The 24,077-nt window shown below is 38.3% G+C and overlaps 1 protein-coding gene across 1 annotated transcript in view; it reads left to right on the top strand.

Moving 5' to 3' along the window:
* The window catches only part of NOX3 (NADPH oxidase 3), a 37,956-nt gene extending 17,319 nt beyond the window's left edge, over positions 1-20,637 (top strand). Inside the window, exons 7-13 of the mRNA XM_008941661.1 lie at positions 141-270; positions 3,429-3,521; positions 4,675-4,928; positions 8,385-8,547; positions 14,885-15,031; positions 18,205-18,329; positions 20,511-20,637. Of these exons, the coding sequence (XP_008939909.1) occupies positions 141-270; positions 3,429-3,521; positions 4,675-4,928; positions 8,385-8,547; positions 14,885-15,031; positions 18,205-18,329; positions 20,511-20,637 (1,039 nt within the window). The remainder of the gene's footprint in view (positions 1-140; positions 271-3,428; positions 3,522-4,674; positions 4,929-8,384; positions 8,548-14,884; positions 15,032-18,204; positions 18,330-20,510) is intronic.
* The last annotated feature ends 3,440 nt before the right edge of the window (positions 20,638-24,077 follow it).

Raw genomic sequence — 24,077 nt, 5'->3', positions numbered from 1 at the left:
GGGAGAAGAATAGGTTTGAAGTGGCCAGTTCTTAAGCTTTCAGTTATCTCCAAATTTGCATTTGACTACTAGTGCAAAACCTACAGATGCACAGAAGCCTTGCAAAGAAGCATATCACTGATGAACATTTTTGGTTTAAGTCAGCTTGTCCGAGGTCAGACACCTCAGAGTCTGCTGCTTCACAATGTCACTTACTGTAAGGATCGCTACTTGGAATGGGAGAATACGACTCAGTGCCCTTTACCACAGTTTTCCGGCAACAAACCTGTGGTAAGAGTGATGTTTGTCTTCTGTTTTTTAACTTAATGACCTTCCCTGGGAGGCAAAACGTCTTAAGGAGCAGGAGGGTGGGGTGTATGCTAGTGACTGTCATTTCAGTGTCACATTTAAAGAGTAGTTTCACATTTGTGCTCTACGACTTCTTCCTGTGCATTAAGATAGTGATCCCAATCTGCTCTACAATTAGTATAGAAAGGCACAGATGAAGAGTGATGTACAAAGTTTTGGTGTCATTAATAATAATTTTTATTTCTCGAAGATTCTTTAGTTAGGCAACACTCCCTTTGAAGGGCATGGATTTCAGAACTGTACTCTATTTAGCTCTGTTGTGTACATTTATTTTTAATTATTCAGGATCACAAATATCCTTGATGCGTTCATTGCATGATCATAGCCTCCAAGTGAAAACCTTATGAGGATAGAGATACAGAAAATATAATAGAACAGTAAAGCTAGAGATGCAAATTAATTTTATTATTTTAACTAATAGTACTTTAATATGGACAGTCTAAATATCAAGGGAGAATCAGCTGGAGACAAAATTATGTCCTTGCTTTGAGGCACATGCTTCACATCATCCAGCCTTGATATGTTAAGTTAGGTAAAAAAGAGAGAATCTGAAGCAATGAATTATGAAAGGGAAAGGCGAAAGGCAGGAAAAATGTCCCACGGAAGGGTGGTTTTGCTGTAACAAGATTGCAAATCCACGGGGGGTAATTAAGTAGCAGACTTGTACATTATGTCAGATGTCTAGCATCCAAACAAAATCATTTAACATTTACAGCTCAAGATTTAGCTTGCTCATATGCAAGTTTTTCTTGTTTCTTCCAAAAAGGAGAAAACATACCAAAGGAAATCTTTCAGGAGAAAAATCAGCATGCAGTGCCTTGTATCTCTTTTAATGGCTGACATAGATTTTTCTTAAACTAAACTATTGTTAGCCACTATCTGACCCGCATATTAATGAGAAAATGAATCCCTCTCTAAAAATTTCAGATACAATGTTGCCATAAAAATCAATACATGGCTACACACCATGAATACAGACACAAGCTTGCTTCCAACAGCATATCTTGACATTCATTATCATAAAGCTAACTGGAGAGAACTTCCACTTCTCCGTGTTAAACCTACTTGGCCACACTTTCGTGCATACCCAAGGCCATACTTCCAAAGTCACATTACTTCAAATGAATTGTGATAATACCATATGGCATATAGACCATCTCTAAGAACAGTGCTTTGCTGGACGGGTAATGTGCTGTGGTGTGATATCTCTTAGACACTGCAGACAGATAGCACAAATTCATTCAGAGGCTAAAGAGCTATAGTGAGGCTTGTGCAGCAGCAGCCAGAGCAGGGACAGATTGGGACTGAGCAGGGAGGGGACAGCTTTGTGCACAGCTGGGGTCGCGTGAGGTAACAACAGAGTGCGCACTCCACTGGCCATGACTTCCAGGGGAGGTGACCGTGGAGCTGGAGCAGCCCCCCTCTCAGTCACTCCACATCTTCTCCCCTTCTCCATATTTCTGCAGGTAAGGGCCTGATCTGTCTCCTACTGAGGACAATGAAGCATTCCCGTTGCAGCTGTGGTGTCCAGACTTTTAACCTCACAAGCTCTCCTGAGCCATTACTGCCCCATCTCAGTTCATTTTCATTACAGGAGGATACGCTATTTGGGCATGAATACCAATGCCCTGATTAGCCATCCAGGAGCCATGTTGCCTAGCAGCCCATCCCTCCTGGTGGACGATGACCTGTTGTCCCAGCCCAGCTAAAAGATATTTTGGATCAAATGCTCTGTTGCATTGGAGCGATGGCACAATTGAAATCTCAGCTGAGCTCTCGCACAGGGTAGCCTGGAACCTTAACATTCCTGTCACAGGCTTATATTTACAGGTAGCACAAATGGAAAGGAGGAAAAACAGGTCTCATCATTATTGTGGCTTGATATATGCAAATATATTCAAGATGTGAGTTCACCCACTGTGAAGAGACACCTGTAGTATTTAGGGACAACGGATGTGTTGAGTTTCTGTTTTAACTGAGAATCTTCTGGCTTATGATGGTTTCTTCCCATTATTAAATCATGCACTTTTTTTAAATTTAATTTTCAAGACTTAACCTTGGGAAATTGCCACTCCATCCTCTTAGCACTTTCTAAGGAAGCCACATCATTTTATAGCTTGCTTCTCATAAAAGATAATCCCTGTTACCCAGCTCACGGAGCAGTCAATGTTTCAGCAAGTTACTCTTTCAAGATTTTAAAAGCCACATGCTTGTGCAGTCTTCAGTTTGTTAGTATGAGCTGTGTAATTAACAAAACTGGAAAGAAAAATGTATCTCTTTTAAAAAAAAAAAAAAGAAAAAAAAAGAAAAAAAGAAAAAAAATATTTGTTTAACTAATAAGGTTCAATTGCATCAAATTATCTTAACTATCAATGCAACTCAGTGAGATCATCAGCTAGTATACCTGAATAGCCAAGTATCTTTGATTGTTACAGTGATCAGTACATATGATTAGCAAGTTTAAGCACAGCAATCATCTGTAATACTTCAAGTATGACCAGCTTAGTATTTGATAAAAAAACCCAACATTTACTGATACAGAGCTGACTAATGGATTAAATGGAAATGTATCCCATTCCTCTAATTGAATATTTGGGTCTTGATGTTTTCTCATGCAGCATCAGAAAACTCACAGCTAACAATAACAGCTACTCTTATTTGACCCTTCTGAAATATTTTAGACTTTGAACAGCATAAAAATATTAAGTCTATGGGTGATATTGTATAAATGTATGCATCTATATGTCTTCAGATCCAATGACTTCTATATTAACACCTAAATAGATTAATCCTTTTGCCTTTTAGTGGGAAAAGATTTTAAAGGACTCTTCTTGGCCAGAATACAAATAGATATTAGCACTGCTTTTGGAGTGTGTCTGTGAAGGAGTCTCATACGTGTGTTCCAGAACTCCTACAGTACCAACAGAAAATACTCTTTTGAGAAATGCGAACCAAAAAGACACAGAAGATAAATAAAATAATTTCATTTTATGCTACCTGCTGATTTAAATCAGAATGCAAAGTATTTTTTTTTTAGATATTCAAAAAAATGATGTTTTTTAATATACAACTTCCCACAGGCTTGGAAGTGGTGTTTAAGTCCTATGATGTTGTACATCTGTGAAAGAATTGTTAGATTTTGGAGATTTCAACAGGAGGTGGTCATTACTAAGGTATGTAACATAGCTTGCATGTCTGCATGAAAAAACAAAACAAGCAAACAAACCAACCAAACAAAAAAACCCCACAATGACTTTTTTATCTTTTACACGTAATGTCTCTCTATTATGACCTCATATTTCCCTCCTTTCTTCAGCAGCAATTCGATCATTGCCATGGTTTCAGCCAAGTATTGATTTTAGGTTTTGCATTTTTTCCAATAGCAAGTCCATAAGAATATTCCATACAGGACCAAACTTGATTAATAAAGTACCAGACTTTACACCACTGTAACACAAACATCTATGCAGAGGATCTCTTTTTAATTAATTGAAATCCTGCAGTAAATGTCAGAGATGCCCTCAACTTCCATTGGACATGGATTTTACCCTGAAATCTGGAGGCTTCCAAGGAGACTAAGGGTTATGTTAGTGTAAATAGTCTAGGCTTCATTAGTACCATTGCAACAATTTATCCTAGTTTTAAATATCCCTATGTTCTAAGGACCTATTTAAGTCACAGCAGAATGGATGGGGAATGCTGCTATTGAAGCAGCCAAGTCCCCATGTATCAAGCCAGAGACCAGAAACAGGCTTATCTTGTGTGAGGGGAAAGGCGCGTTGGAGAAGTCTTGCTCCTGATTTCACAGAGTGGCTGTGATGTAAGAATCTCAGTACACTATGTGTGACATATAAAACTGGCTGCTTAACTGAGATTACCTCTTAATAAAAGTACATTAGAATTGAGCTCACTGGGCCTTTTCCTTCTTGCCAAACCAACAGCAATCCCATACAAGTTAATTGTGTTACATGACAGCAAAACTGGTAAATTATTAGTCTATTAAGGAATACTTTTGCATGGGCTCTACTAAGATAGGAAGTTCACAGATTGCTGAGTTCTTACAGCCCTTCCTCTGTCTTTAACACTTGCAAAGCAAGCTGCCCCACAATACACACTGTATGTGCTCTCAAGGTACTGGGCAGCAACAGCACTGCAACGTGCAGTTTAGGACACGGTCCACAAGACATGTAGAACCTACTGTACATCCCAGTTTGCATTAACACATGGTTGAACTGAAGTAAAAGTGATTGCAAAGTCACCTGTAACCTAATGGAAACAGTTACTCTTCTGAAGGAAAATAAAACAAGTGCTTTTATTACTGTTTAGGTGGTGCTGCATTCCTCTGGAGTCCTTGAGCTTCACATGAAGAAACGTGGCTTTAAAATGGGACCTGGTCAATATATCTTTCTACAGTGCCCATCCGTCTCCCAGCTGGAGTGGCACCCTTTCACCCTCACCTCAGCTCCCGAGGAGGACTTCTTCAGTGTTCACATACGGGTCGTCGGGGACTGGACTGCAGCCCTCTTCAAGGCCTTTGGAGCAGAGGAAAAAGCTTTCAAGGAATCGTGGATGTTACCAAGGTTTGAATGACAAACACATTTTAAAATGCTAATTCTACATTTTAAAATGAATGTTAACATTTTAACTTTAATTAATTTTGTGTGTGTTCTTTATGATACAGTATTAGATCATAGTTCTGGATCCAGAAATACACCCTCACACTAAAAAAAAAAAACCACAGATAAGCACAGTCATGAATTCAGGCCAACACCTACCAAGAAGATTTGATTAACCCAAGATTAAAAGTCCATATTAATGTCCATATCTCTATTGCTATAATCCAAAACTATAACATCTACATTTACACCTAAAGATATCCATTTTGACATATAGGTGCTTAAGAACTGAATCAAAATGACATTAGAAGCTATCTGCTAGCTTTCTGCCTGTATGTTTATGCTCTGATGGCACCCAAAATTCCAGCTTAGTTACTTAGGTATTTTGTTGCCCTAGAAACTTCTGCCTGAACCTTACTTCTTTCCAGCAGTCTCCCTCAACTCTGTCTCTGGTTTCCAAACCCTGCTCCACTTTATAAATTTTATTTGCATTAAAATTCTGTATCTGTGGCATCTTATTCCAACCAAAATGTTGGTGCTTTGTTGTTGCAAGCCAGCAGGTTTCCACTGAAGTTAATGGAGCCATCCTGACTTACCTCAGATAAGCATCCAGCTCTATATGTAATGGATTCAAATCCCCCAGCTCCTTGCAGGCGTAGTAGAGATCGCCAGCAAAGAAGAGCCCAGCATGGGATCATTTCAACTCTGGTGAATTGTGTAGGGTCTGGGACCAAAGGGACTACTTTCCCCTCAGAAAATTGCTTTTGGTGAGGAAGGTCTAGCAACACTGAGCAGCAAAAGGCACTTGTTTAACTACATTTATATAATTTAGTGGACTTGGATGCTAAAGAACATTCCTCTAAAAATCTTATAGACACCATTGAACTACAGAGGCATACTAGAAGGTGGGGGCAGAGAAAAAAGTCTGGTCCAGTCCTTGAATTATTCAGTGATTAAGAATGAGAAATGAAATCTGTGCCTTTGTTAAAGGTAACTAGAATAAGACGCATTTCAGCAGAAATGGAGCAGAAATGGTGTAAAGTGATTGGCAGCCAGTATAAAGAATGAGAAATACGAAAATGTTATCAGACATTGCTGGCCACAATACAGGGTTGAAATTAACAGCACTGTGATATATAAAGATTCCTCTTTTTAATCTTGTTAGGCTGCCTTATGCCATCATTCAGCTGCTTTCTTACAATATATTAAAAAGTGTATTTCAATAGTTAAGCTATCAATAAAGCAAAAAAACACAAGTCTTTTTCAGAGGTTTCAATATCTGAAGATAAACACCACATTGGTGAATATTAAAAAATAGCAGAAACTGAGCAGAAGACAAGACATGGAGCAACTGAATGATATGGAAAAAAAAAAAAAAGTATATAGTAATTAATAAAGGACTAAAATAAAATGTCCATGCATTTATACAGCTAGCAAAAACAATTAGTTGCAATTTCTGGCCAATTTGAGAGACAAGCCCATAGAATAGATTATTCCTGTAAAAATAATCAAGTTACATATTATGCCTCTTCAGGATTTTGGCTCAATTAATGGCTGATTGCAATTGCATAGTGTCCCAAAGTCTAACTTCTCCTACAGTCAGGAGTACTACACAATCATGATGATCAGCAAAAGTCTAAATTCTAAAAATAATACAAGTAGACATTAATGCTACTTTTCCAGAACGAAATACTTTCCTTACCTTCCCCAAAGATATAATGCTTCTTTCTAATGAAACTGTGTAGATGGACACAAAGCATAGAGACAATCCAAGTCACAGCTACACACACTCTATAGCCTTATTTTCTACTCCTCCCTTGGCAAATGCAAATGTAATATTTTTTGACACTTTGTTTACTATCTTCCTACCTTCTTCCAGCCTCTCTCTATCAAATTAATGGGTTGCATAGGTCAGTTTCTCTTCCTATGCTTTCTCCTCCTTTCTCCTCTTGAGACTTTGTCTTTGGCTAAGCTCTCTAGCTATGGCTGAGCAAGGTGTTCAAACCAATGATGCGACGGTCTCTGTCAACTAAGGACTTAGGAGCAGACTGACAAGACAAATCTCTGGAACAATTCAGAATTAATTCAGCAAGCTTACCTGAAAGTCGTTCTTAGGCACTTTACATATATAACCTACTTTAACTATATTTTATAGGAAGCTCTGAGTGTTCAAAAAGTACAGAGCTGGGCAATAAACTCAGTAGCAATATATATTTTTTAAAAAAATAAATTATTTTGTTTATACTTGAGGCCGTATTTCCAAAAGTTATCCCTGAGTAACTGTTTAATTTGCTACTGCACTTGCAGAGCACTTGGAATATTGAAATAAAAGTGACAAGTACAAATTAAATGGAAAATGTTTGCTAGGTCTTCAGGTACACTTAAAGAAAATAGCAATAGGATTTCAGATACCTTGTATCCCTATGCTTGTACACACCCTTGCTTGGTGATCCCCTTTCCTTTTGCTGTTAAAACATTTAAATCTTCCTATGTCTGCATGTTTGTTTGTAATATTTAAGCTGAATTTTAAAGATGATTCATGCAGTAAAGAGCACAAAACAATAGAAAATCTAAAAGAAGGAAAAAAACTTATTTTTCCTAAGGACTGGGTGTTAGTGAAATCAACTTCCAGAGTACTTATATTATTTAAAGACAGACTGGACAGAGCACTCCAGAGCACTGTGTGTATTTACATTCCATGTTTCTAGAGGACTGAATATGATTATTTAATAATCTTTTTCACCCCTAATTTTGACCAAAAAGAATGCTTCAGCATCAGCAACATTGATTATAGGAGGCAGTAACATAAGTGTTTTTCCTCACACATTTTGCCTTTATGTTAGACACTAAGTACAGTATTATTGTCAAAAATGTATTTCTGAAATATAGGATTTTGGGAAATACCTGAGGAAATAGTAATTCCCTAGCATATGATGACCTCTTTCTTGCTTTCTCTTTTATTGACACATACAGAGAAATTTTCAAAATGATTAATATAATCTGCTTCTCCATACTTTGACATACACAATATACAAAATAAAGCTCTAAAACAGGATGCTTTCCAGTAATTCATAATCAAATATGCAAATGCCAGAGCTAAATTTGGACATGCAATTATATGACTAATCACATTTCAGAAAGCCAGAAAATTGCAATTGCATGCTTAAATAAATGGCCAGGCCCCAAACCCATATGGGTGCTTTTGTTCTCTCACTTCAGAAAAAAACAGTTGCTTTGCTATTAAATGGCACCCACTGAAAATTAAATGTGTTTGTGCAGGTGATTTGTGTGCCAGCTTAGACATGCATTTTTTTTATTTTAACAAAAGTTCACTTTTGAAAATCTGTAGCTCAACATTTTTTTAACCTTTCTGTTATTTTCTATGTTGCTGACCCCTGACTAAATGTCTTCTTGCTGTAGACTGGCTGTGGATGGACCTTATGGTTCTGCAACCACAGATGTCTTCCACTACCGTGTGAGTGTGTGCATTGCAGCAGGGATTGGAGTCACACCGTTTGCCTCTACTTTAAAATCTATTTGGTACAAGTGCTGCAACCCTAACACAGTACTGGCGCTGCAGAAGGTAAGGAGGAAAGTTTATTGCTCCATCAAGAAGTTCCACAAATTACTCTATTTCACTAGGTGAGGGAGGCAATTCAGAGCTATAGACCTGTTTGAGTCCTTTAACTCACTCTCAGAAGCAGTTACTTGCTTTCCAGCTGCCTGGGGAGCTGTTGTCAGGTAGGGTCTCCCAAATTCACTGTCATTCCCTGAAGAAGAAGGCAGCCCTATCTGCAGTGTTTTTACTGAAAGCTGAAGAATCAGAGTTTCAATAGCAGCTGGAGATAAATGTGGAATGTCTTTCCTAGCTATACAGATACTTAGCTAGAAGAGAAATTTCTCCTTTTTCCTACCAAAAATAAGTCCTAAAATGTCATCTCAGACAGAAGTGAAGAGTGGCACTTACTCTTTGTCCAGCTGCAGGCTTCATGGTCCAGAATGATGCAATCAGTGACCATTACCTGCTTTTCTCACCTTGCAAAGTCATGATATTAGCCAGCATAGAAGGGATAAAAATGAGATGCGTGTATCAAAATGCATATTACTGTTTCAAACTGCTTCAATTATTTTGTTGAAAAAAATATATTTGGGTCTGTAAGGCATGGATGGCACCATTAAACTGTTCCACATCTTCTGCTAAGGGTATGTGAAGAAGCACCAGGGGAGAACTGGTGAAGAAGAGGTAAATGGGTGAAGCAGGGTGAGGGATAAGAAGGTTAAAGAAAAAAAAAATGGCATTAAACATTCCCTTCCCTATCCATCATGGCAAGTGGTAGCTTGTGGACCTTATAGCTTCTTTTAGCTCACTTTCCAATGTAAAAGCTGAATCAGGAACTGTTCAACATTTCACATTTAAGGACAAATGTTGAAATTGCATTGGAGTGGACAGATCTCTGAGAGGGTCAATACATATGGAGCTGATTGCAGGACAAAGGGGCTGATCTCTTTAAATGAAAGAGTTTTTAAACTGGCATCTTAATGACAAGCTGCCACTGAAAAAGCATCTGGGATTTTAGTAACTGAGGAGTTGAGGACAGGTTCAAATTGCCAGGGGGGATCTTTGAGGCAGAAAAAGCACTGAGAAGAGAGGGAAATGAAAAAGCAAATATGTGCTAGATGTGAAAAGAAGCAAATTTGCAAACACTATGATTGTACTAAAATGATCATTTCTGTTGGAAGGAGAGCTTATACATGTATATATACATAATATATGTATATTATGTATATCCTATATGTATACAATTAAAATTGTTAATATTGTCATCGTTATCTTAAGGGGAAAAGAACAGAAATTAACTATGCATTGAGAGTATAGTGTACCTCAGGGTGTTCATCCATAGCTTAAGGACAATCTTGGATAAGTGTGCCTGCAAAGATGGTGCATTCTGCTATGGTTTTCTACTATAGAGTTCAGTTTTTCTGACTTCCTGCAAAATATAAAAGTATAATCATTTCTGTATGTCCTTTCTCTGTATCTTGGCTTCCTTATTGCTGCAGTGGGAATAGTGATGCTTATTTTTCACAGGTGTTATGAGGCTTAACTTCATTGGTGCTTGTAAAATATTTTGAAAGCCTGGATGAAAGGTCTTGGGGAAGTTCACAGCATTACTTAAAAAATTTAACAGTCATCTTAGTAAGAACGATTAATCTCAGGGTAGCTCCACATTTTTTTTCCATTGGTTAAAAGCTTCCACTTGTGGTATAATTACAAATAATTTAATCTTCCTCAAAGTATTCAGCACTCTCTTTCTGCCACTATGAGTACCATAGAAATGTCTATTAAGGAAATAAATAAGAGGTTTTTCTTTTTTCAACGACTTCATTTTGATTTGAGTATAGCTATCATTACGCTTATTGAACTAATATTTCTTAGTGTTGCCCACATACGGTTGAGATATAAATACTCATAGCTTCCATAATGTCTGCAGCTGTATAATTTAAAAAAACCAGCAAAACAAAAGGAGTACACATTTATCTAATTGATTCTTCACAATTAAATAGCCTTCATTTCCCTATCATTTTTTTGTGATGAGAAAGGGCACTACTACTAGTCATGGCTGTAAAGCTTCTACTGGCTTTAGTTATGCATAAAATCATCTTTTTTTTTCACATTAGTGCTCTCATTTTTCAGATCAATTGCTGCTGAAATTGATAACATTGTACTGATCCATCAGATACTAATATTAGCAAGCATCCACTTTCTCTTTTACCCTACATAAGGACATAAGAAAGGTCCTACTGAGTGTCACCATACATCCATCTAGCCCAATATCCTGCCTCTCACAGTGGTTCTTCATGAACAACTAAGGAACAGCATACAGACCAGAAAGCCATACAGATAATTCTTTAGTGGTCACTTTCTCACACTGAGCAACTTGCAGTTCAGTAGTGTCTTGATACAAGAGGTGCATCTCTATGTTTAATATACCTTAGCAGATTTATCTAATTCCTTTTTGAACCCATGTAGACCTCAGACAACTACAGCACGTTGTGGCAGGAAGATCAATTAATTTGGACCAGGAAAATCTCTGATCTTTTTTGGTACACTACAGCCCATGGGTGTTGTGGTATGCTGAGGAGCAGGAAGGGTTGGGGTTTTGCAGGGAGGTGTCCAGCTGAAAGTGTAAGGGGGTTTTGCAGGGACTAGCCGTGTCTAAGAGGGAGCATCAAGAGTCAGGGAGGAAGGTGCATCCCTGGGCATCCCCTGCTTCATACGTTTTACATCCTCTTTGGTGAAAAGCTGGCTTTGTCCAGAGCTGCAACTCCACCTCTATCTACAGAGAGCAGGGAAAAACAGAAAAATGGTCATCAACAGATAATTATTAAAGACTTTCCACATGATGGAAGCTAATTTGGAAAGTAAGTTCTTTCACCTTACAGGAAAGAGGTATCACAGTTCTTGTTCTTGCCTGCTGTACAAAATTCAGGATGTGGGAAAATTAATGATAAATATGCACTCATTGCAAGGGAGCAGAGTATTAGAGAAATAAGCAACTACTCAAGCCCCTGCATTACAGATCTGATTAATAGCAATACTGTATCTAACTCAATTTGCAAAAAGAGCACTTGGAAAATTTAAGACAGTTTTCTTGGGCAAGCCATCGAGCTGATGAATGTAGTCAAGGGGGGGTAGGATGGGTAGAGACTAATGAAACATAAATCTAAACCAGATTTTTAAGGGTCAAAAATAATTGCAGTCAGTTAATAGTATGAGGGCTATAAGAAAAAAATACAGGATTCAGAATAATTGTTTAATTATAGAAATGCACTGATGCTGGCTTTATTCTACCACTTTAATAAGGATTAATTTTATTGTGCATTTATGGTATTTTAATTGTACATGCAATATGTTGCGCTATGCTATGGGCAGTCAGTGTAAAGAAAGGAAGACTTCTTTGTAAATACTACTTATTTTAACACATTATTCTAGAAAGTCCTCTTTGATCTAAGGGACAGACCTTTTACCCATAGGCCACCCTTCTTCAATATCTTTTTTCTTTCTAAGATTATAATCATGGCCAAAAATACTTCTTATAATGACAGTTTTTCTTCATTACCAAGTGCTTTCCATCTCTCTCATGAAAATCAGAGGCAGTGCAATGGGTACCACTTCAGCAGAACCACACCATGGATGAATTTAAGGAATATCTGCACCTTCAGAAAGCTACATCCTCTCTTCAGAGGACTGTGCCAGGAGTGGCTTGACTCAGTTCAGTTGGACAGGCTGTTATCACAACATCTAGGTCTGCAACCAGCTAAAAGCACTCCTTCAAGTTCCATAGCCTAATATTCTGGAAACCAGTACCCCATTTTGAAGATCACATTGTCTCATCAGCTAGCTTTTCTCTTCCTTCCCTGAATGTGCTTGGTTCCCAGACCTTCTCATATGCCTCCAGTTGCTACTCCATGCACATTTCATTATTAATTTAGATGCACATGCTTCCACCCCACATAGGCATACTAAATCTGCATTTCCATAAAATAAACTGCTGAAAATAAGATGATCAAGTAGAGGCTGGGTGAAGAAATTTCTCACTACAAATCAACAGCCATAGTGTGATACAGACTGAGAGCACTCACTGGGCTATTTTCAAGGTGCTGAGGATGTGGAACACGAGGGGACTTCAGGATTTGGACACAAACAAACAAACAAACAAACAACTGCATAATGATTAAGGTTACAAATCTCATCTGGTTTTGGTAGTTTGAAATAATGCTGTTGTTGGTCAAAAAAAAAGGAAATAGTCACAAAAAATGAAATGAAAAAGTCAGTGGGCTTGCTTTTTCCTCATAACTTATACCAGTGTAAATCAGCAGCAAACCTCCTGTAAAGCAGTGAGGTTATATTTAAGATGAAACATTGAAACAGAAGGGGAAAAAGCAAACAGCCAAGTTGGTTGGTGCTAAAGTTCTACAGAAAGTCCTATTCCTGGGCTGTAAAAATACCCTGTTTAACCCTGAATGTTTTATCTCTGTTTTTTGGGATCATACTTCATTTATATTTCTTACAGAAACCACAGATGGTCCCTTACAGTACAGTCAGATTGAGGAAACATCTCAAATTACTGTTAGTTTCTTCAACCAAAACTCCAGTGAAGCATATCATGACCACATTTTTCTCCCATCACCTTACCAGAAGTCTGAAAAACCTTGTATATGAAATCTTTGGGAAATCTCTTTATAGCTTTCTGGTTTCTTCTCTGATTTTTCACTTCAGAAATGTCTACTACACATCTTTATCTCATTGATCCTATGGAAAAGGGCTACAATTTCTGAATCATCAGAGCTCCCACAGTGATTGTGTTGGGGACAGACCTTCCTGATTACCTTTGAAACTGGCATATAATAAAAGACAGAGGGGCTGGTGAGGACAAAGAGAGATGAGTGGGAAGAAATTAAGAGATTTTGCAACAAAATAAAAATCACAGTCATAATAAAACAAGTTCCAACCATCCCTTTGATATAAGCTTGCACATTGTTGTCCATGCTGTTTCTTTTTCATCTGAACTTTTGTGATTTTCGTCTTCCTCCATGTTTGTGAACTATTTTTTTGGAGGCACTAAAAAATAATTATACTCAAAATTACATTGACCACAGAAGCCCATTCAAGGTTTGTCATGCTCTGTTCAAAAGTAATGATAGACTGTGTGTCAAGACCTGCAGAATTTGAGTTATAAGAATTGCAATCAGGTTTGCCTTTATAATTGTGGTACAGCCAGGCAGCAGGGTAGTGCCTGAGCAGACACTCAGGGAACTTCAGACATTCATCCCCTGGGTGGTGCAGAAGCTCCCAGCCTAGTCATCCACACAGCTGGACTGGCTTGAGACAAGGGACTGAGCTGAAACCAGGGGATGGGCTGTACTCCAAATCCCCTTCGCAGCGCAGCACTGGTGGAGGTTTCCAGGTGGGAAATTTGGGCTGTCCTGAGGACTCCCTAAGGTAGCTCCTGCTTGGCTTAGCAAAACTGTGTGTCTCAGTGTGTTGATTAAGATTCTGAGAGGGGAATTAGAGGATGGAAAATTAGCCTTTTGGTGACAGATCCAGGAATGTTTGCTTCACCATAGAGAGGATTATAGGATGACTTGATTCCAGAGTCTAATTTCTACCTGGGGAATAAAACTTTAATAATAGGCTCTCCAATCCAATAAACAATAAAACAAGGTCCAGCGTATGGGAGATGAAACTAGAGAAATCTGGATGAGAAAAGCTGTGTAAATTTTTCATAAAGAGGATGTTTTCAACCGACAGAAAGCCAATCATGGGACAGTGGTTCAATTGACCCTTTTGGCAATTTTAAAATTACAGTTTCATGTTTCTCTAGAAATTATATTCTCCAATTTAAACAAGAAATACATTAAAAAAACAAGTGGGGGTGTTCTGTAGACTGTTTTCTACAGGGTTTCTTATTTGAAGAACATAATTCTCTTTTGACCACAACAACTGTTAACCTATGGCATAAGGTCTTGAGAAACAGGAATTCCTTGCCTCAGTGCTGGATGAAGCTGAAATTACATTTTAAATATAACTGAAAATAAATCAAAAATTTCAAAGAAAAATCAAGTTATTTGCAATAAACGCAGGGTTAGGTATTATAAGTCAAAGCTCAGATGTACTTGCAGGGGGAGATCGGAAACTTGTACACTGGCTGTCTTCACTAGCATATTAATGTATTCATTCAATGTTTAAGAAAATGAAATTTTTAAAAGATAGAAAGTACATCATCAGAATGGTGTGTAATTATGCTTAAATTTACAGTGGAGAAGAGTCACACACTATGTGGTTAATGAACTGAGCCAATCATTAGGAAGTTTTATTGAAATTTTGCTTCTTGTTAAATCTCTTTACTTTTATTTGACAGGTTTATTTTTACTGGATTTGTCGAGACCCATCAGCATTTGAGTGGTTTGCTGATCTTCTGTTCCATTTGGAAACAAAAATGGCTGAAAAAGGAAAAAATGACTTTCTAAGTTATCATATATTTCTTACTGGCTGGGATGAAAGTCAGGTAATAATGAAACTCTTGTGAGTCTGAGTTAATGTACCTTGCTTTTCCTGTATGGTAACATATGGAACAGGAACAGCTGAATAAATGATGGATGAAGCAGAGAGACAAAGAACTGTAAATATAAAGACACCAAGCTGTCTGCTTCCATCTCACATCTAGGAAAACAGGAATAGAGAAATCAGGCCAGTGTTCCTTCCAGTCCTGTATCTTATCTTGGGCAGTGCTGATTACCAGGTGTCTCAGAAAAATACAGAAAGCCTTTCACCAGCTTGTGACGGGACATTTTGCCCACATCTTTGGAATGGTCTTTAAATAGATTTTGGCATTTTTGTAACAATCTTGAAACATGGAGGGTTGTATGAAAAGTGTTGGGTTTGTTTGTTGTACTCTTTACTATCAATTCTGTTGTTTACATATATGTCCAGTGAACTTTTGAAACGAGCTGAGCTCAGAACATTTTGGCAGCAAACTCTGGGGTATAATTCATGTTGTTTGAAAAGATATTTTCTCTGATTGACTTTAAATTTGCCATTGTATAATTTCTTTCAATAGGACTTCATGGGATGCCACCTTGAGGCAATTAATCCATAGACTGTGTTGATTTTATCCAATTTCGTTAGTCTTTACCTAGACCCAAATGTGTTTATTTTCTCTCTTTTTTTTTTTTTTTTTTTAAATGGCTCACTCAGATCACACCGTGACCAGAGTTAGGCACCTGCCAAAAAAACTCTCACAAGAAAGTCTTTGCTTTATTGTTTTATTTCCTGCTGTCCCTGTTGAATGAAGGACTGTCTAGTAGAGATTTAAAAAATAGATTTCACAGAGCTTTTCCCTTCTTGCATCTGCTGCCACAAAAAAAAAAAAAAAAAAAAAAATCACCATAGATTCTTTCTGCTCTTTTTAGGATTTCTGTCAAGTAATGAGGTATGTGCATTCAGAAAAATATACTCCCATTGTGAAGTATGTGTCAGTTACAGAAACTACTCTGCATTAGCAATATCACAGGGTATTACCTAAAACCTGCTTTGAAAGAAGCTATTGAGGAACCTAACAAAACACAAAGTTGCCCTCATCTCAAAACTGTCATCATCTCTCTTCTTTCTCTGGCAAACATCAGGCCAGAAGTCAGGTAGGGAGACAGCTGTTCTTGCTGGGACATCTGACTCTCTTCACACCTGCGCTTTGCACTTTTCTGAAGTGCCTCCTTCTCTTCAAATCCAGTCTCCTGTCAGCACTGCCTTGTTAAGCTGCTTGGTTCGGCAACACAGGAGCATTCCTGAAGTTGTGCTGCCTCCGCACCTGCACTTGCTCTTGGGGGCCCTCCAGCACCCCACCTCTAAAGGGTTTTGGGGGACGAGGAATGCTTGTCTGTGGCTGCTTCTCCTACTCTGACCAAGCCTAAGGAACTGTGCTGGGTAACAGCTCCATCTTCTTCAGACATCACAAAGATTCCTCATTTTATAGGTCTTATCTTTAGTAAATTCCAGTTCATCAGTCCTCAAAATTTGAGCTTCAGCATCAGTCATATTTGGACAATGCCTTTACTTCTTCCTTAGCAAGCAACAAAATGAACATTCTCCCCATTCTCTCCCTGTGCTTACATTATAGAAAACCGATAGTCAGGTGAAGCTTAACGCAGGTAGGATGGGCAATTTACACCTTCTAGTACATCCTACACTACTGGCAGGTGCTGACTCCTTAGCATAATGTTTGTTCAATGTTTTGAGCTCTTTGTAGGTTTCATATTGGCCATGGATGGTCAAACAGACATGGCATGTCTGCCTCTGCTTGGACAAGAAATCATTTTTCAGCCTATTGCTCTTTGCAACGCCCCTGAGCTTCCTAGGCAACTTTACTGCTGCAAGCTATAGCAAGGGCTAATACCAAAATTCCCAAAAAAGTTCCACTTAATGTGAACAGAAACAGCCCATCTGCTCAGTGGCACAATTTTGCTGTAAACAATTAAAAAATCCTGCAGTTCCCCACCTCCTACTCCTACCAGACACTTAAAGTTCTTTCTTAGGCTATTCCGAATCCTCCATGACATTGGCCCAAACTAACACAAAGAACTTTTTAGAAACATGACATCTTGTGACAACTGTGTTTGACCAGAATAATGGAGTTGTTAAGCAACACAGAAGACTCATTAGCACAAGAAATACACAATATTCCCAGGAAATAGAACTAAAATTCAGCAACTGCTTCTGCAAGAGATGATGATAATGCCTAGTTGATGCTAGGGCCTGAAAGAAATGCAAAGCCCATTTTTTAACTTAGTTTTCCTCTGGTAATTTCTTTACAGTGATAGTAACAATGATAGCCTGTAGTGAAAACAGGCATATTATTCCTACACAATAGCAGCACAATTAGGAGAGATGGTGATTTTTTTTCTTAGATGCAACTGGGAAGTACTCAGCATGGTAAGGGGTGTAGCATAGGAGGTCAGAGACAGTTGACACCTATGAGAACCAGGATTTGTTTTCTTGGCAGTGGGAGCTGTGCACCTCGCTTAGTTCAGAGCTTCACCTAGAGTTGATCCACTTTCTGCACCTGCCTTCACCTGAGGACAAGAGTCAAAACACTCAGGGCCTTTTTCAGGGGTCATCAGGATTACCACCCTGGATGAGCTCGTACATCCACTGTCTTTTCCATCAGCAGCAGAATGCTATGGACTTACTTAAGGTGTATGCAATTTCTCATATTTATTGTCCAACTTTGTTACAGTACACTTTGCTCTCTTTCCTAATTTCCAAATCAGCCTTAAAATGGTGACTGTGACTTCAAGATCTGCAATGAAGGAAGTGTAGGGTGCGATATTCAAAGGCTTCAAAGAGGTTTAGCAATCTAAGTCCTGCCTGTAAAGGAGACTGAGGCTCTTAAGTCCAGGCCAGTAAAGACAGGTATTTAATCTCAATTCATTTCAAACATTCAGTCTCAAGATGAACTCCTTTGAGGTGTTAGGCATTTTAGGAAGTGCTTTGTACAATTCTAGTAACAGTGTGAACTGCTGAGTACTCCTCTCCTCTCCTCTCTTGCCATTTGATAATTAGATGGTTTCCTTCCCCTCATTAATACTTCTGCCTTTCACAGCAAAGCAGCATTATTGCTTTCTCCTCTTTCTTGGAGTATATGTTGCTACCTCTAAAATTATTACCTTCTAACTTTGCCTTTAGGCTACTCACATAGTCTTACATTACGATGACAAGATGGATGTAATTACTGGTTTGAGACAGAAGACCTGCTATGGAAGACCAAACTGGGACAACGAGTTCAAGCAGCTAGCTGAAAAACATCCTGGGTAAGGCAGGTTGGCTTCTAACTGTGTTAGGTAACTCCTCTCTCAGCATAAAGAGTGGAAGAAGGGGAAGGCAAAACCTTCTAAATGACCCTTTTAAAATAATTTCGTTTTTTTGCTGTGTGGAAAGAAGATTTATTCTTAATGAAGCTTTTAATGAAGAAATCTCGGAAAGAGAATGCCAATAAAATCTAATTTTTGGACAAGAAAATCTAATATTTAGAAGTATTTCAATATCCTGGCCTTTGTCCAGATATAATTGAAACACACAATCCAATTACTGTTCTGCACAAAGGACAAAGTAGCATTAATTTCCCTTGAAGATGGTTATTAAAGAGATAAACTGTGATTTTTTTCTTATAATGTCAAGGATATGTTTGTTCCCCTAACATATTTGGCTACTCTTGCAAGGCTATGCTCTTCTGTTACTAGTTCATCTCTGCTGGCAAAGACAGTTAATTTGAACTTAGTGGATTCACTAGTGGTCTGAGAAAAGCTTCTTTGTTCCTGAAAGCCTTTGAAGCAAGAATTTGAAATATTTTGTGTTCCGCAGTAGAAAATTCCAGAATCTTTGTGACTCTTTGTGATTTCCAAACATTTACCTGCTAATGCAAAATAAAGGCTTGAACTTGGGAGACAGAGATACAAAAAGAAAAAGATGAAAACTTTTTTTTTTTTAACGATGAAAAAGACCCAAGAAAAAGCTGAAAGGAAGGAGATCAAAGAGAATACTGTGAGCTACAAGAATACCATAAAATTGCAAAAATAACAGTAATAGAGAAACCACTTGATGGAGGTCAAAATAAACACAATCAGGAAATATTAAAGATTAAAAATAGAAAGAGGCCAAGAGTAGAAAATATGATTTTTGAAAGACCCTTTATAGTGATTCTACTACATAAACAGACCTTTTAAAGTTATAGCTGAAATGTTACTTTTTGTTATTCTTGTTAAGTACATCTCAGAAAAATCTGTTTTTCTTGTGCTCAGGGGGGGGAGATGGGCATTAATTTCCTATACTGGATCCTGTGGTGTTTCCTTAGATAGCCAGTCCTGAAGTGACAGAAAAATCTGTGTCTGTTTCTGAACCTAGATGCCTATGTTTATGGTCAATGTTGAACCTGTTAAAGAAAACCCTGTATGAAATAAGAATTCCTTTTGAGAAAAAAGTACCCTACCTTTTCTTTCTCTGAGTTATGAAAGGTTCAAGAGGAAAAGAAACTCAAGTTTCCACTGTGTGATAGAAAAGTCAGCTTTTACAAACTGCCTAAAGTTTGGGTCCCTGCACCTAGGTCCACTGAGTTTGCCTTGGCTGCAACAGTGTTTTTAGCAGATCATCAGGAATGTACCACTCCAGGTTAAACCTAGTCCAATCAAGCACCAGAGCAATATTGGCACTACTTATGGGGTAGTTTTGGGCACCAAAATCATATCTACATCCCCTTTCTTACAGAAGCAAACTTTTTTAAGCTTATGCTGTCACATGTCCCTTGCACTGCCTTAACGTAGACTGAGTTTTCCCCAGTAGCACAGCACGTGTATGTAGCTGTGTGTACACATAGATGTTTTAAAGCACTACGTGCTGTGTATTTAGAAGCAAAGTCTCTAAGGCACTTTGCAGTAAGTGACCATATTTCCAGCTCCCTCCAACAGACTTGTGTCCTTATCAAGACAGTTGTTTGTTACATTGGTCACATTCTTATGCCTATTTATAAATTTTGTTATTAAATCAGCCTTTTAAGATTGCCCATCAGCAGAAAAGTTAAAATTTGGGGGGGGAAGCAAACTCAGAAATAACTGACAATTTTGTGTATTTTTTAGGAAAAAAAAAAATTAGCTGGAGAAAAAGCACTGAAACTTTTCAGCCCAAGCAGTCTGCTTGCTTCCCTGATGAAACCAACCTATGAAGATCAAGCCCCAAAACCTGTCATTTAATATAGTTTGTGACCTCTAGTATAGAAATCCAAGTAAATAATGCAATAAGACATACTAAACATTATTCAAATAATTATACTGTAATACTTTTTGACAGGAACAGAAAATTTTTGAAATGTATTTCTCAGAAAACCAGTTCAAAAGATGCAAAGCCAGAGGCAGCCAAAAGGCACAGTTTATCCTCTGCTAAAGCCAAAAGGCACAGTAAATACTCTGCTACTCTCATGTTTTGTTGTTATGTGATTACAGCAACAATATTGGAGTATTCTTCTGTGGACCCAAGACTCTCTCCAAGATCCTTCAAAAGACATGCAACTCATATTCATCAGTAGATCCAAGAGGAGTTCAGTTTCACTATAACAAAGAAAACTTCTAGGCTGCACTTCTTAACTATATAATAGGCATTGCTAAATTGTATATTTTTCCTCACCTTATTGTGTCCTCTACTCATTCTGCAGCATTCAGGCCAGATATTAGGAACTGAACATATTAGCAACTGTAAATTCAAGTAGGTGCATTTGCATCAGTAGAAAAATGCCATCCTATGCCAACTAAAGATTTGAACCCCACCCTTAGCCCTTCCTTCAGAAGGAAGGTCTGATTCTCCATTGCTTACTTAATGATGCTGTGAGTCCATCTACATCAGTGTGAAGACAAGCACAAGCCACTAACTTTGAAGAAAAAGCTGAGTAAAATGGATATTTAGAACTGTACCTCACTGTTGTGTATGATCAAACTACTACCGTAGGCAATACTCACCTTCCTGCTGTTTAAATTGTGCCCAGACATTCAAAGCATTTTCCTTCCTGGTGTTCTGATTTTGGACTGATTTATAGCCTCCCACTGTGCACACATCCACATCCATGTCACCTTTAGCACCATAGCAATACTTTTTATATACACACTGTCCAACAAATTCCCTTTGCCCTTCCAAACTCCTTCTTCTTGCCTTTCACTTCTCTTACCAGATTCAACTCCCAATGGCCTTTGGCTTCCTTTAACCCTATCCCTGCACATTCAGTGTCTCTATATTTCTCCTGCATCACCTATCCTTTCTTCCACCTTCCGCTATGCTTCCTTTTGAGCTCTTCAGGAGGGATTTGTTTACCCATGCAGGCCTCCTACCATCTTTGCCTGACTTATTCCCCAGCAAGGATGATACATTTTTCAGCTTGGAGGAGACAATTCTTGAAAATCATCCAGTTCTCCTGGACGTCTCTTCTCTCTGGAACTATACTGTCTGGGATCTTTCCATGCATGGAATTTCTCCTGTGTTCTCTCCTTGCCACATGTGTTAGTGTAAAGGCATTTCAGAGAGGCATTCAGTTATGTGGGTTTTCCAGCAAGAGGTATTAGAGCTGTCCTGTAAGCACTTGCTTGTTTGTATGGATACCCTTGGAGTGGGCCCCCTTCTACTCTGTTTTGTTGATTGCAATGTCTCTCTTGTTGACATCATCCTGCACACTTTGCTTCTTATCCCAGTCCACTACTTCCTCACTTGATTGTTGGTCCATCCATGCCCAACAATTTCCCCATCATATTGAAAAGTCTTTTGTTTGGTTGGTTGTTCAATAATCTATGTTGATGCAGGAGGAACTGTTTGCCTCCCATTTTGTCATATGTCAAGCTGACAGGCTTGAGAATGGTGTATGGGTGTAAAATGCACCCATGCATATATCACTGCTTAGCATTTTTAACAAAGTCTAACTCATACATGCATTTCTTGTTTTTAAATCTGCCTCGTAACTAATCCAGGCTTTTCTCCCAGTTCACAGATTATGTTACTTTTAGTCTATCTGTTCTCTGCTACATTCATACAGCACTGAGAGGCACCTAAAAAGAGTAAGTCACCTTTTCACCTCTGCTAACCTTCTCAGGCAGGTGCTGCGAGTCCTGAAATACAACTGAGGTCAGCTGCAGAGCTTCTGGAAATGCTGCTGTTAGACAACTGTGTTTCAAACAACCCATCCAGCACCTGGGGAGTGTTCCCTGGAGCCACATCTTCTAATGTGCTGGGACTAACATAAAGCTATGCATGCCATCTATACAACCACTGATACTTTCTCCAAGAGAGGACTGTTTCCAGGTGGTTAGGTCAGCCAGGCTTGCAACACCTTGTACATCAAAGCAATGAAACAATGGCCTTCATTTGACCCAAACCTTTACACATCTTTTTGTAGCTCTCACTGGCACTAGGGCTGCCTTGGCTATAGGTCGTATCCCCTAAAGCAATCCTTCCCTCACAGCTTTGTATTTCTCATCTTCGACATGAGTATTCCATTGCCACCTTCCTAGACCTGATATTGTCTTCCACCTTCAGGTATTTGCACTTAGCTTTGTGACTTTAGCACTACTCAGCATGTGGAGCGCAGGATAATTCCAGAATGAGTGTTGTGGTTTTGGATAACTCAGCTGGCAGCAAAGCAAACACCCAGCTGTTTGCTCAATACCACCCCTCCAGTATGCTGAGGAGGAGAAATACAACAAAAGGATTGAGGGTCAAAACAAAGGACAGAGAAGGCTCAATATAGAATGGTGTAACATTCACATAAGCTAGAAAAGCATTGAAATGTTTCCCCATTCCCCAGCACACAAAGTTAAGGAAAAACTATATTTAAGTTTGACTGAGATGTAACAGAGTTCACTAGGATCACATAATGCATCTACCCAGCCACACCCCAAAAAATAATGGAAGGTAGAAAACATCCTCTGTGTCAGCACTTGAATAAGTAAAATGACAATATTATATATTCATATTTACACACACAAAAATGCCTACTAGAGGGGACTTAACTGTATAGACAAAAGAAACACAACAATAAAAATTACACCATAGAAAACTTCAGTATTATTTTATATCTCTTCTATTAGGGGATACATTATGTGTGAACTGAAATTCTTCTATAAGATAGTTGTATTATTATCAAGTTTAGGGCAATGCATCTTTGTTTTAAAATTTTTGAAGTTTTTTTAAATGCCTGCCTATGTAAAATGATTAATGTGGTGCACGCTGTGTAGCAGTAGAGTGAGTGGAGATTTAGAGCCTCTGCCAGTTCACCTAGAGGCATTTATCTTTTATTTTTTTCCCTGGTGCTCATGCTGAGCCTCAGGGTAAGCTGACACATTTTTTAATATAAATTAAGCTTCTTTTTTCAATGTGTGTTGAAAATCTTGAAGGATATGAGAAATGTGTGTAGGCACCAATACCAGCTGCCATTCCATGAAAGAAAGAGGTGACAATTTCCTGCAGATTCTGAATGATTGTTTTAATGGGGTTGGATCGGAGGTAACAAGCACAAAGATATTGCACTGCCAGAAAAACAGGATCTGTTCTCCCTCTAGCCTCATGCAACAAGATGTAACATTTAGCTTCTGGCTCAACATGGCATCTCTTCACTGCTTTGATTTATTCCCACTTTTGCAAATCACTGTGGTATGCTACAGGAGATACATTTAGAGCCCTTGTTATAGTTCACTGAGTAGCACTGCTGTTATCACCACCAGAGGAGAATTTCGCTTGTATCAGGACTGAGTGACCTAGAATAAAGCAAAAATAATAATAATAAAAAAAGAAGTGGGAAGGTTTGTTGGACTAGGATGAAATTGCATTTAGGTTGAATGAAAATCCCTTTATTACAAATACAATTTAAATCAAAATGGGAACTAGGAAGATTTGGCTTCCTGCCTTGTTTTGAATAACACTGAGCACACAGCAGCTATGATAATGTGAGTGCATATGTAATGACTCTATTATTATGTTTATATATGGAAACATCATTCACTGTCAGGGAAAATGAAAGATATCTTCATGGATTT

The sequence above is a fragment of the Merops nubicus genome, unplaced genomic scaffold, assembly GCF_000691845.1.
Source record: "Merops nubicus isolate BGI_N331 unplaced genomic scaffold, ASM69184v1 scaffold6696, whole genome shotgun sequence".
Classification (NCBI taxonomy): Eukaryota; Metazoa; Chordata; class Aves; order Coraciiformes; family Meropidae; genus Merops; species Merops nubicus.
Note: the sequence above shows the minus strand (reverse complement) of the source record. Positions and strands in the feature narration are given on the sequence as shown.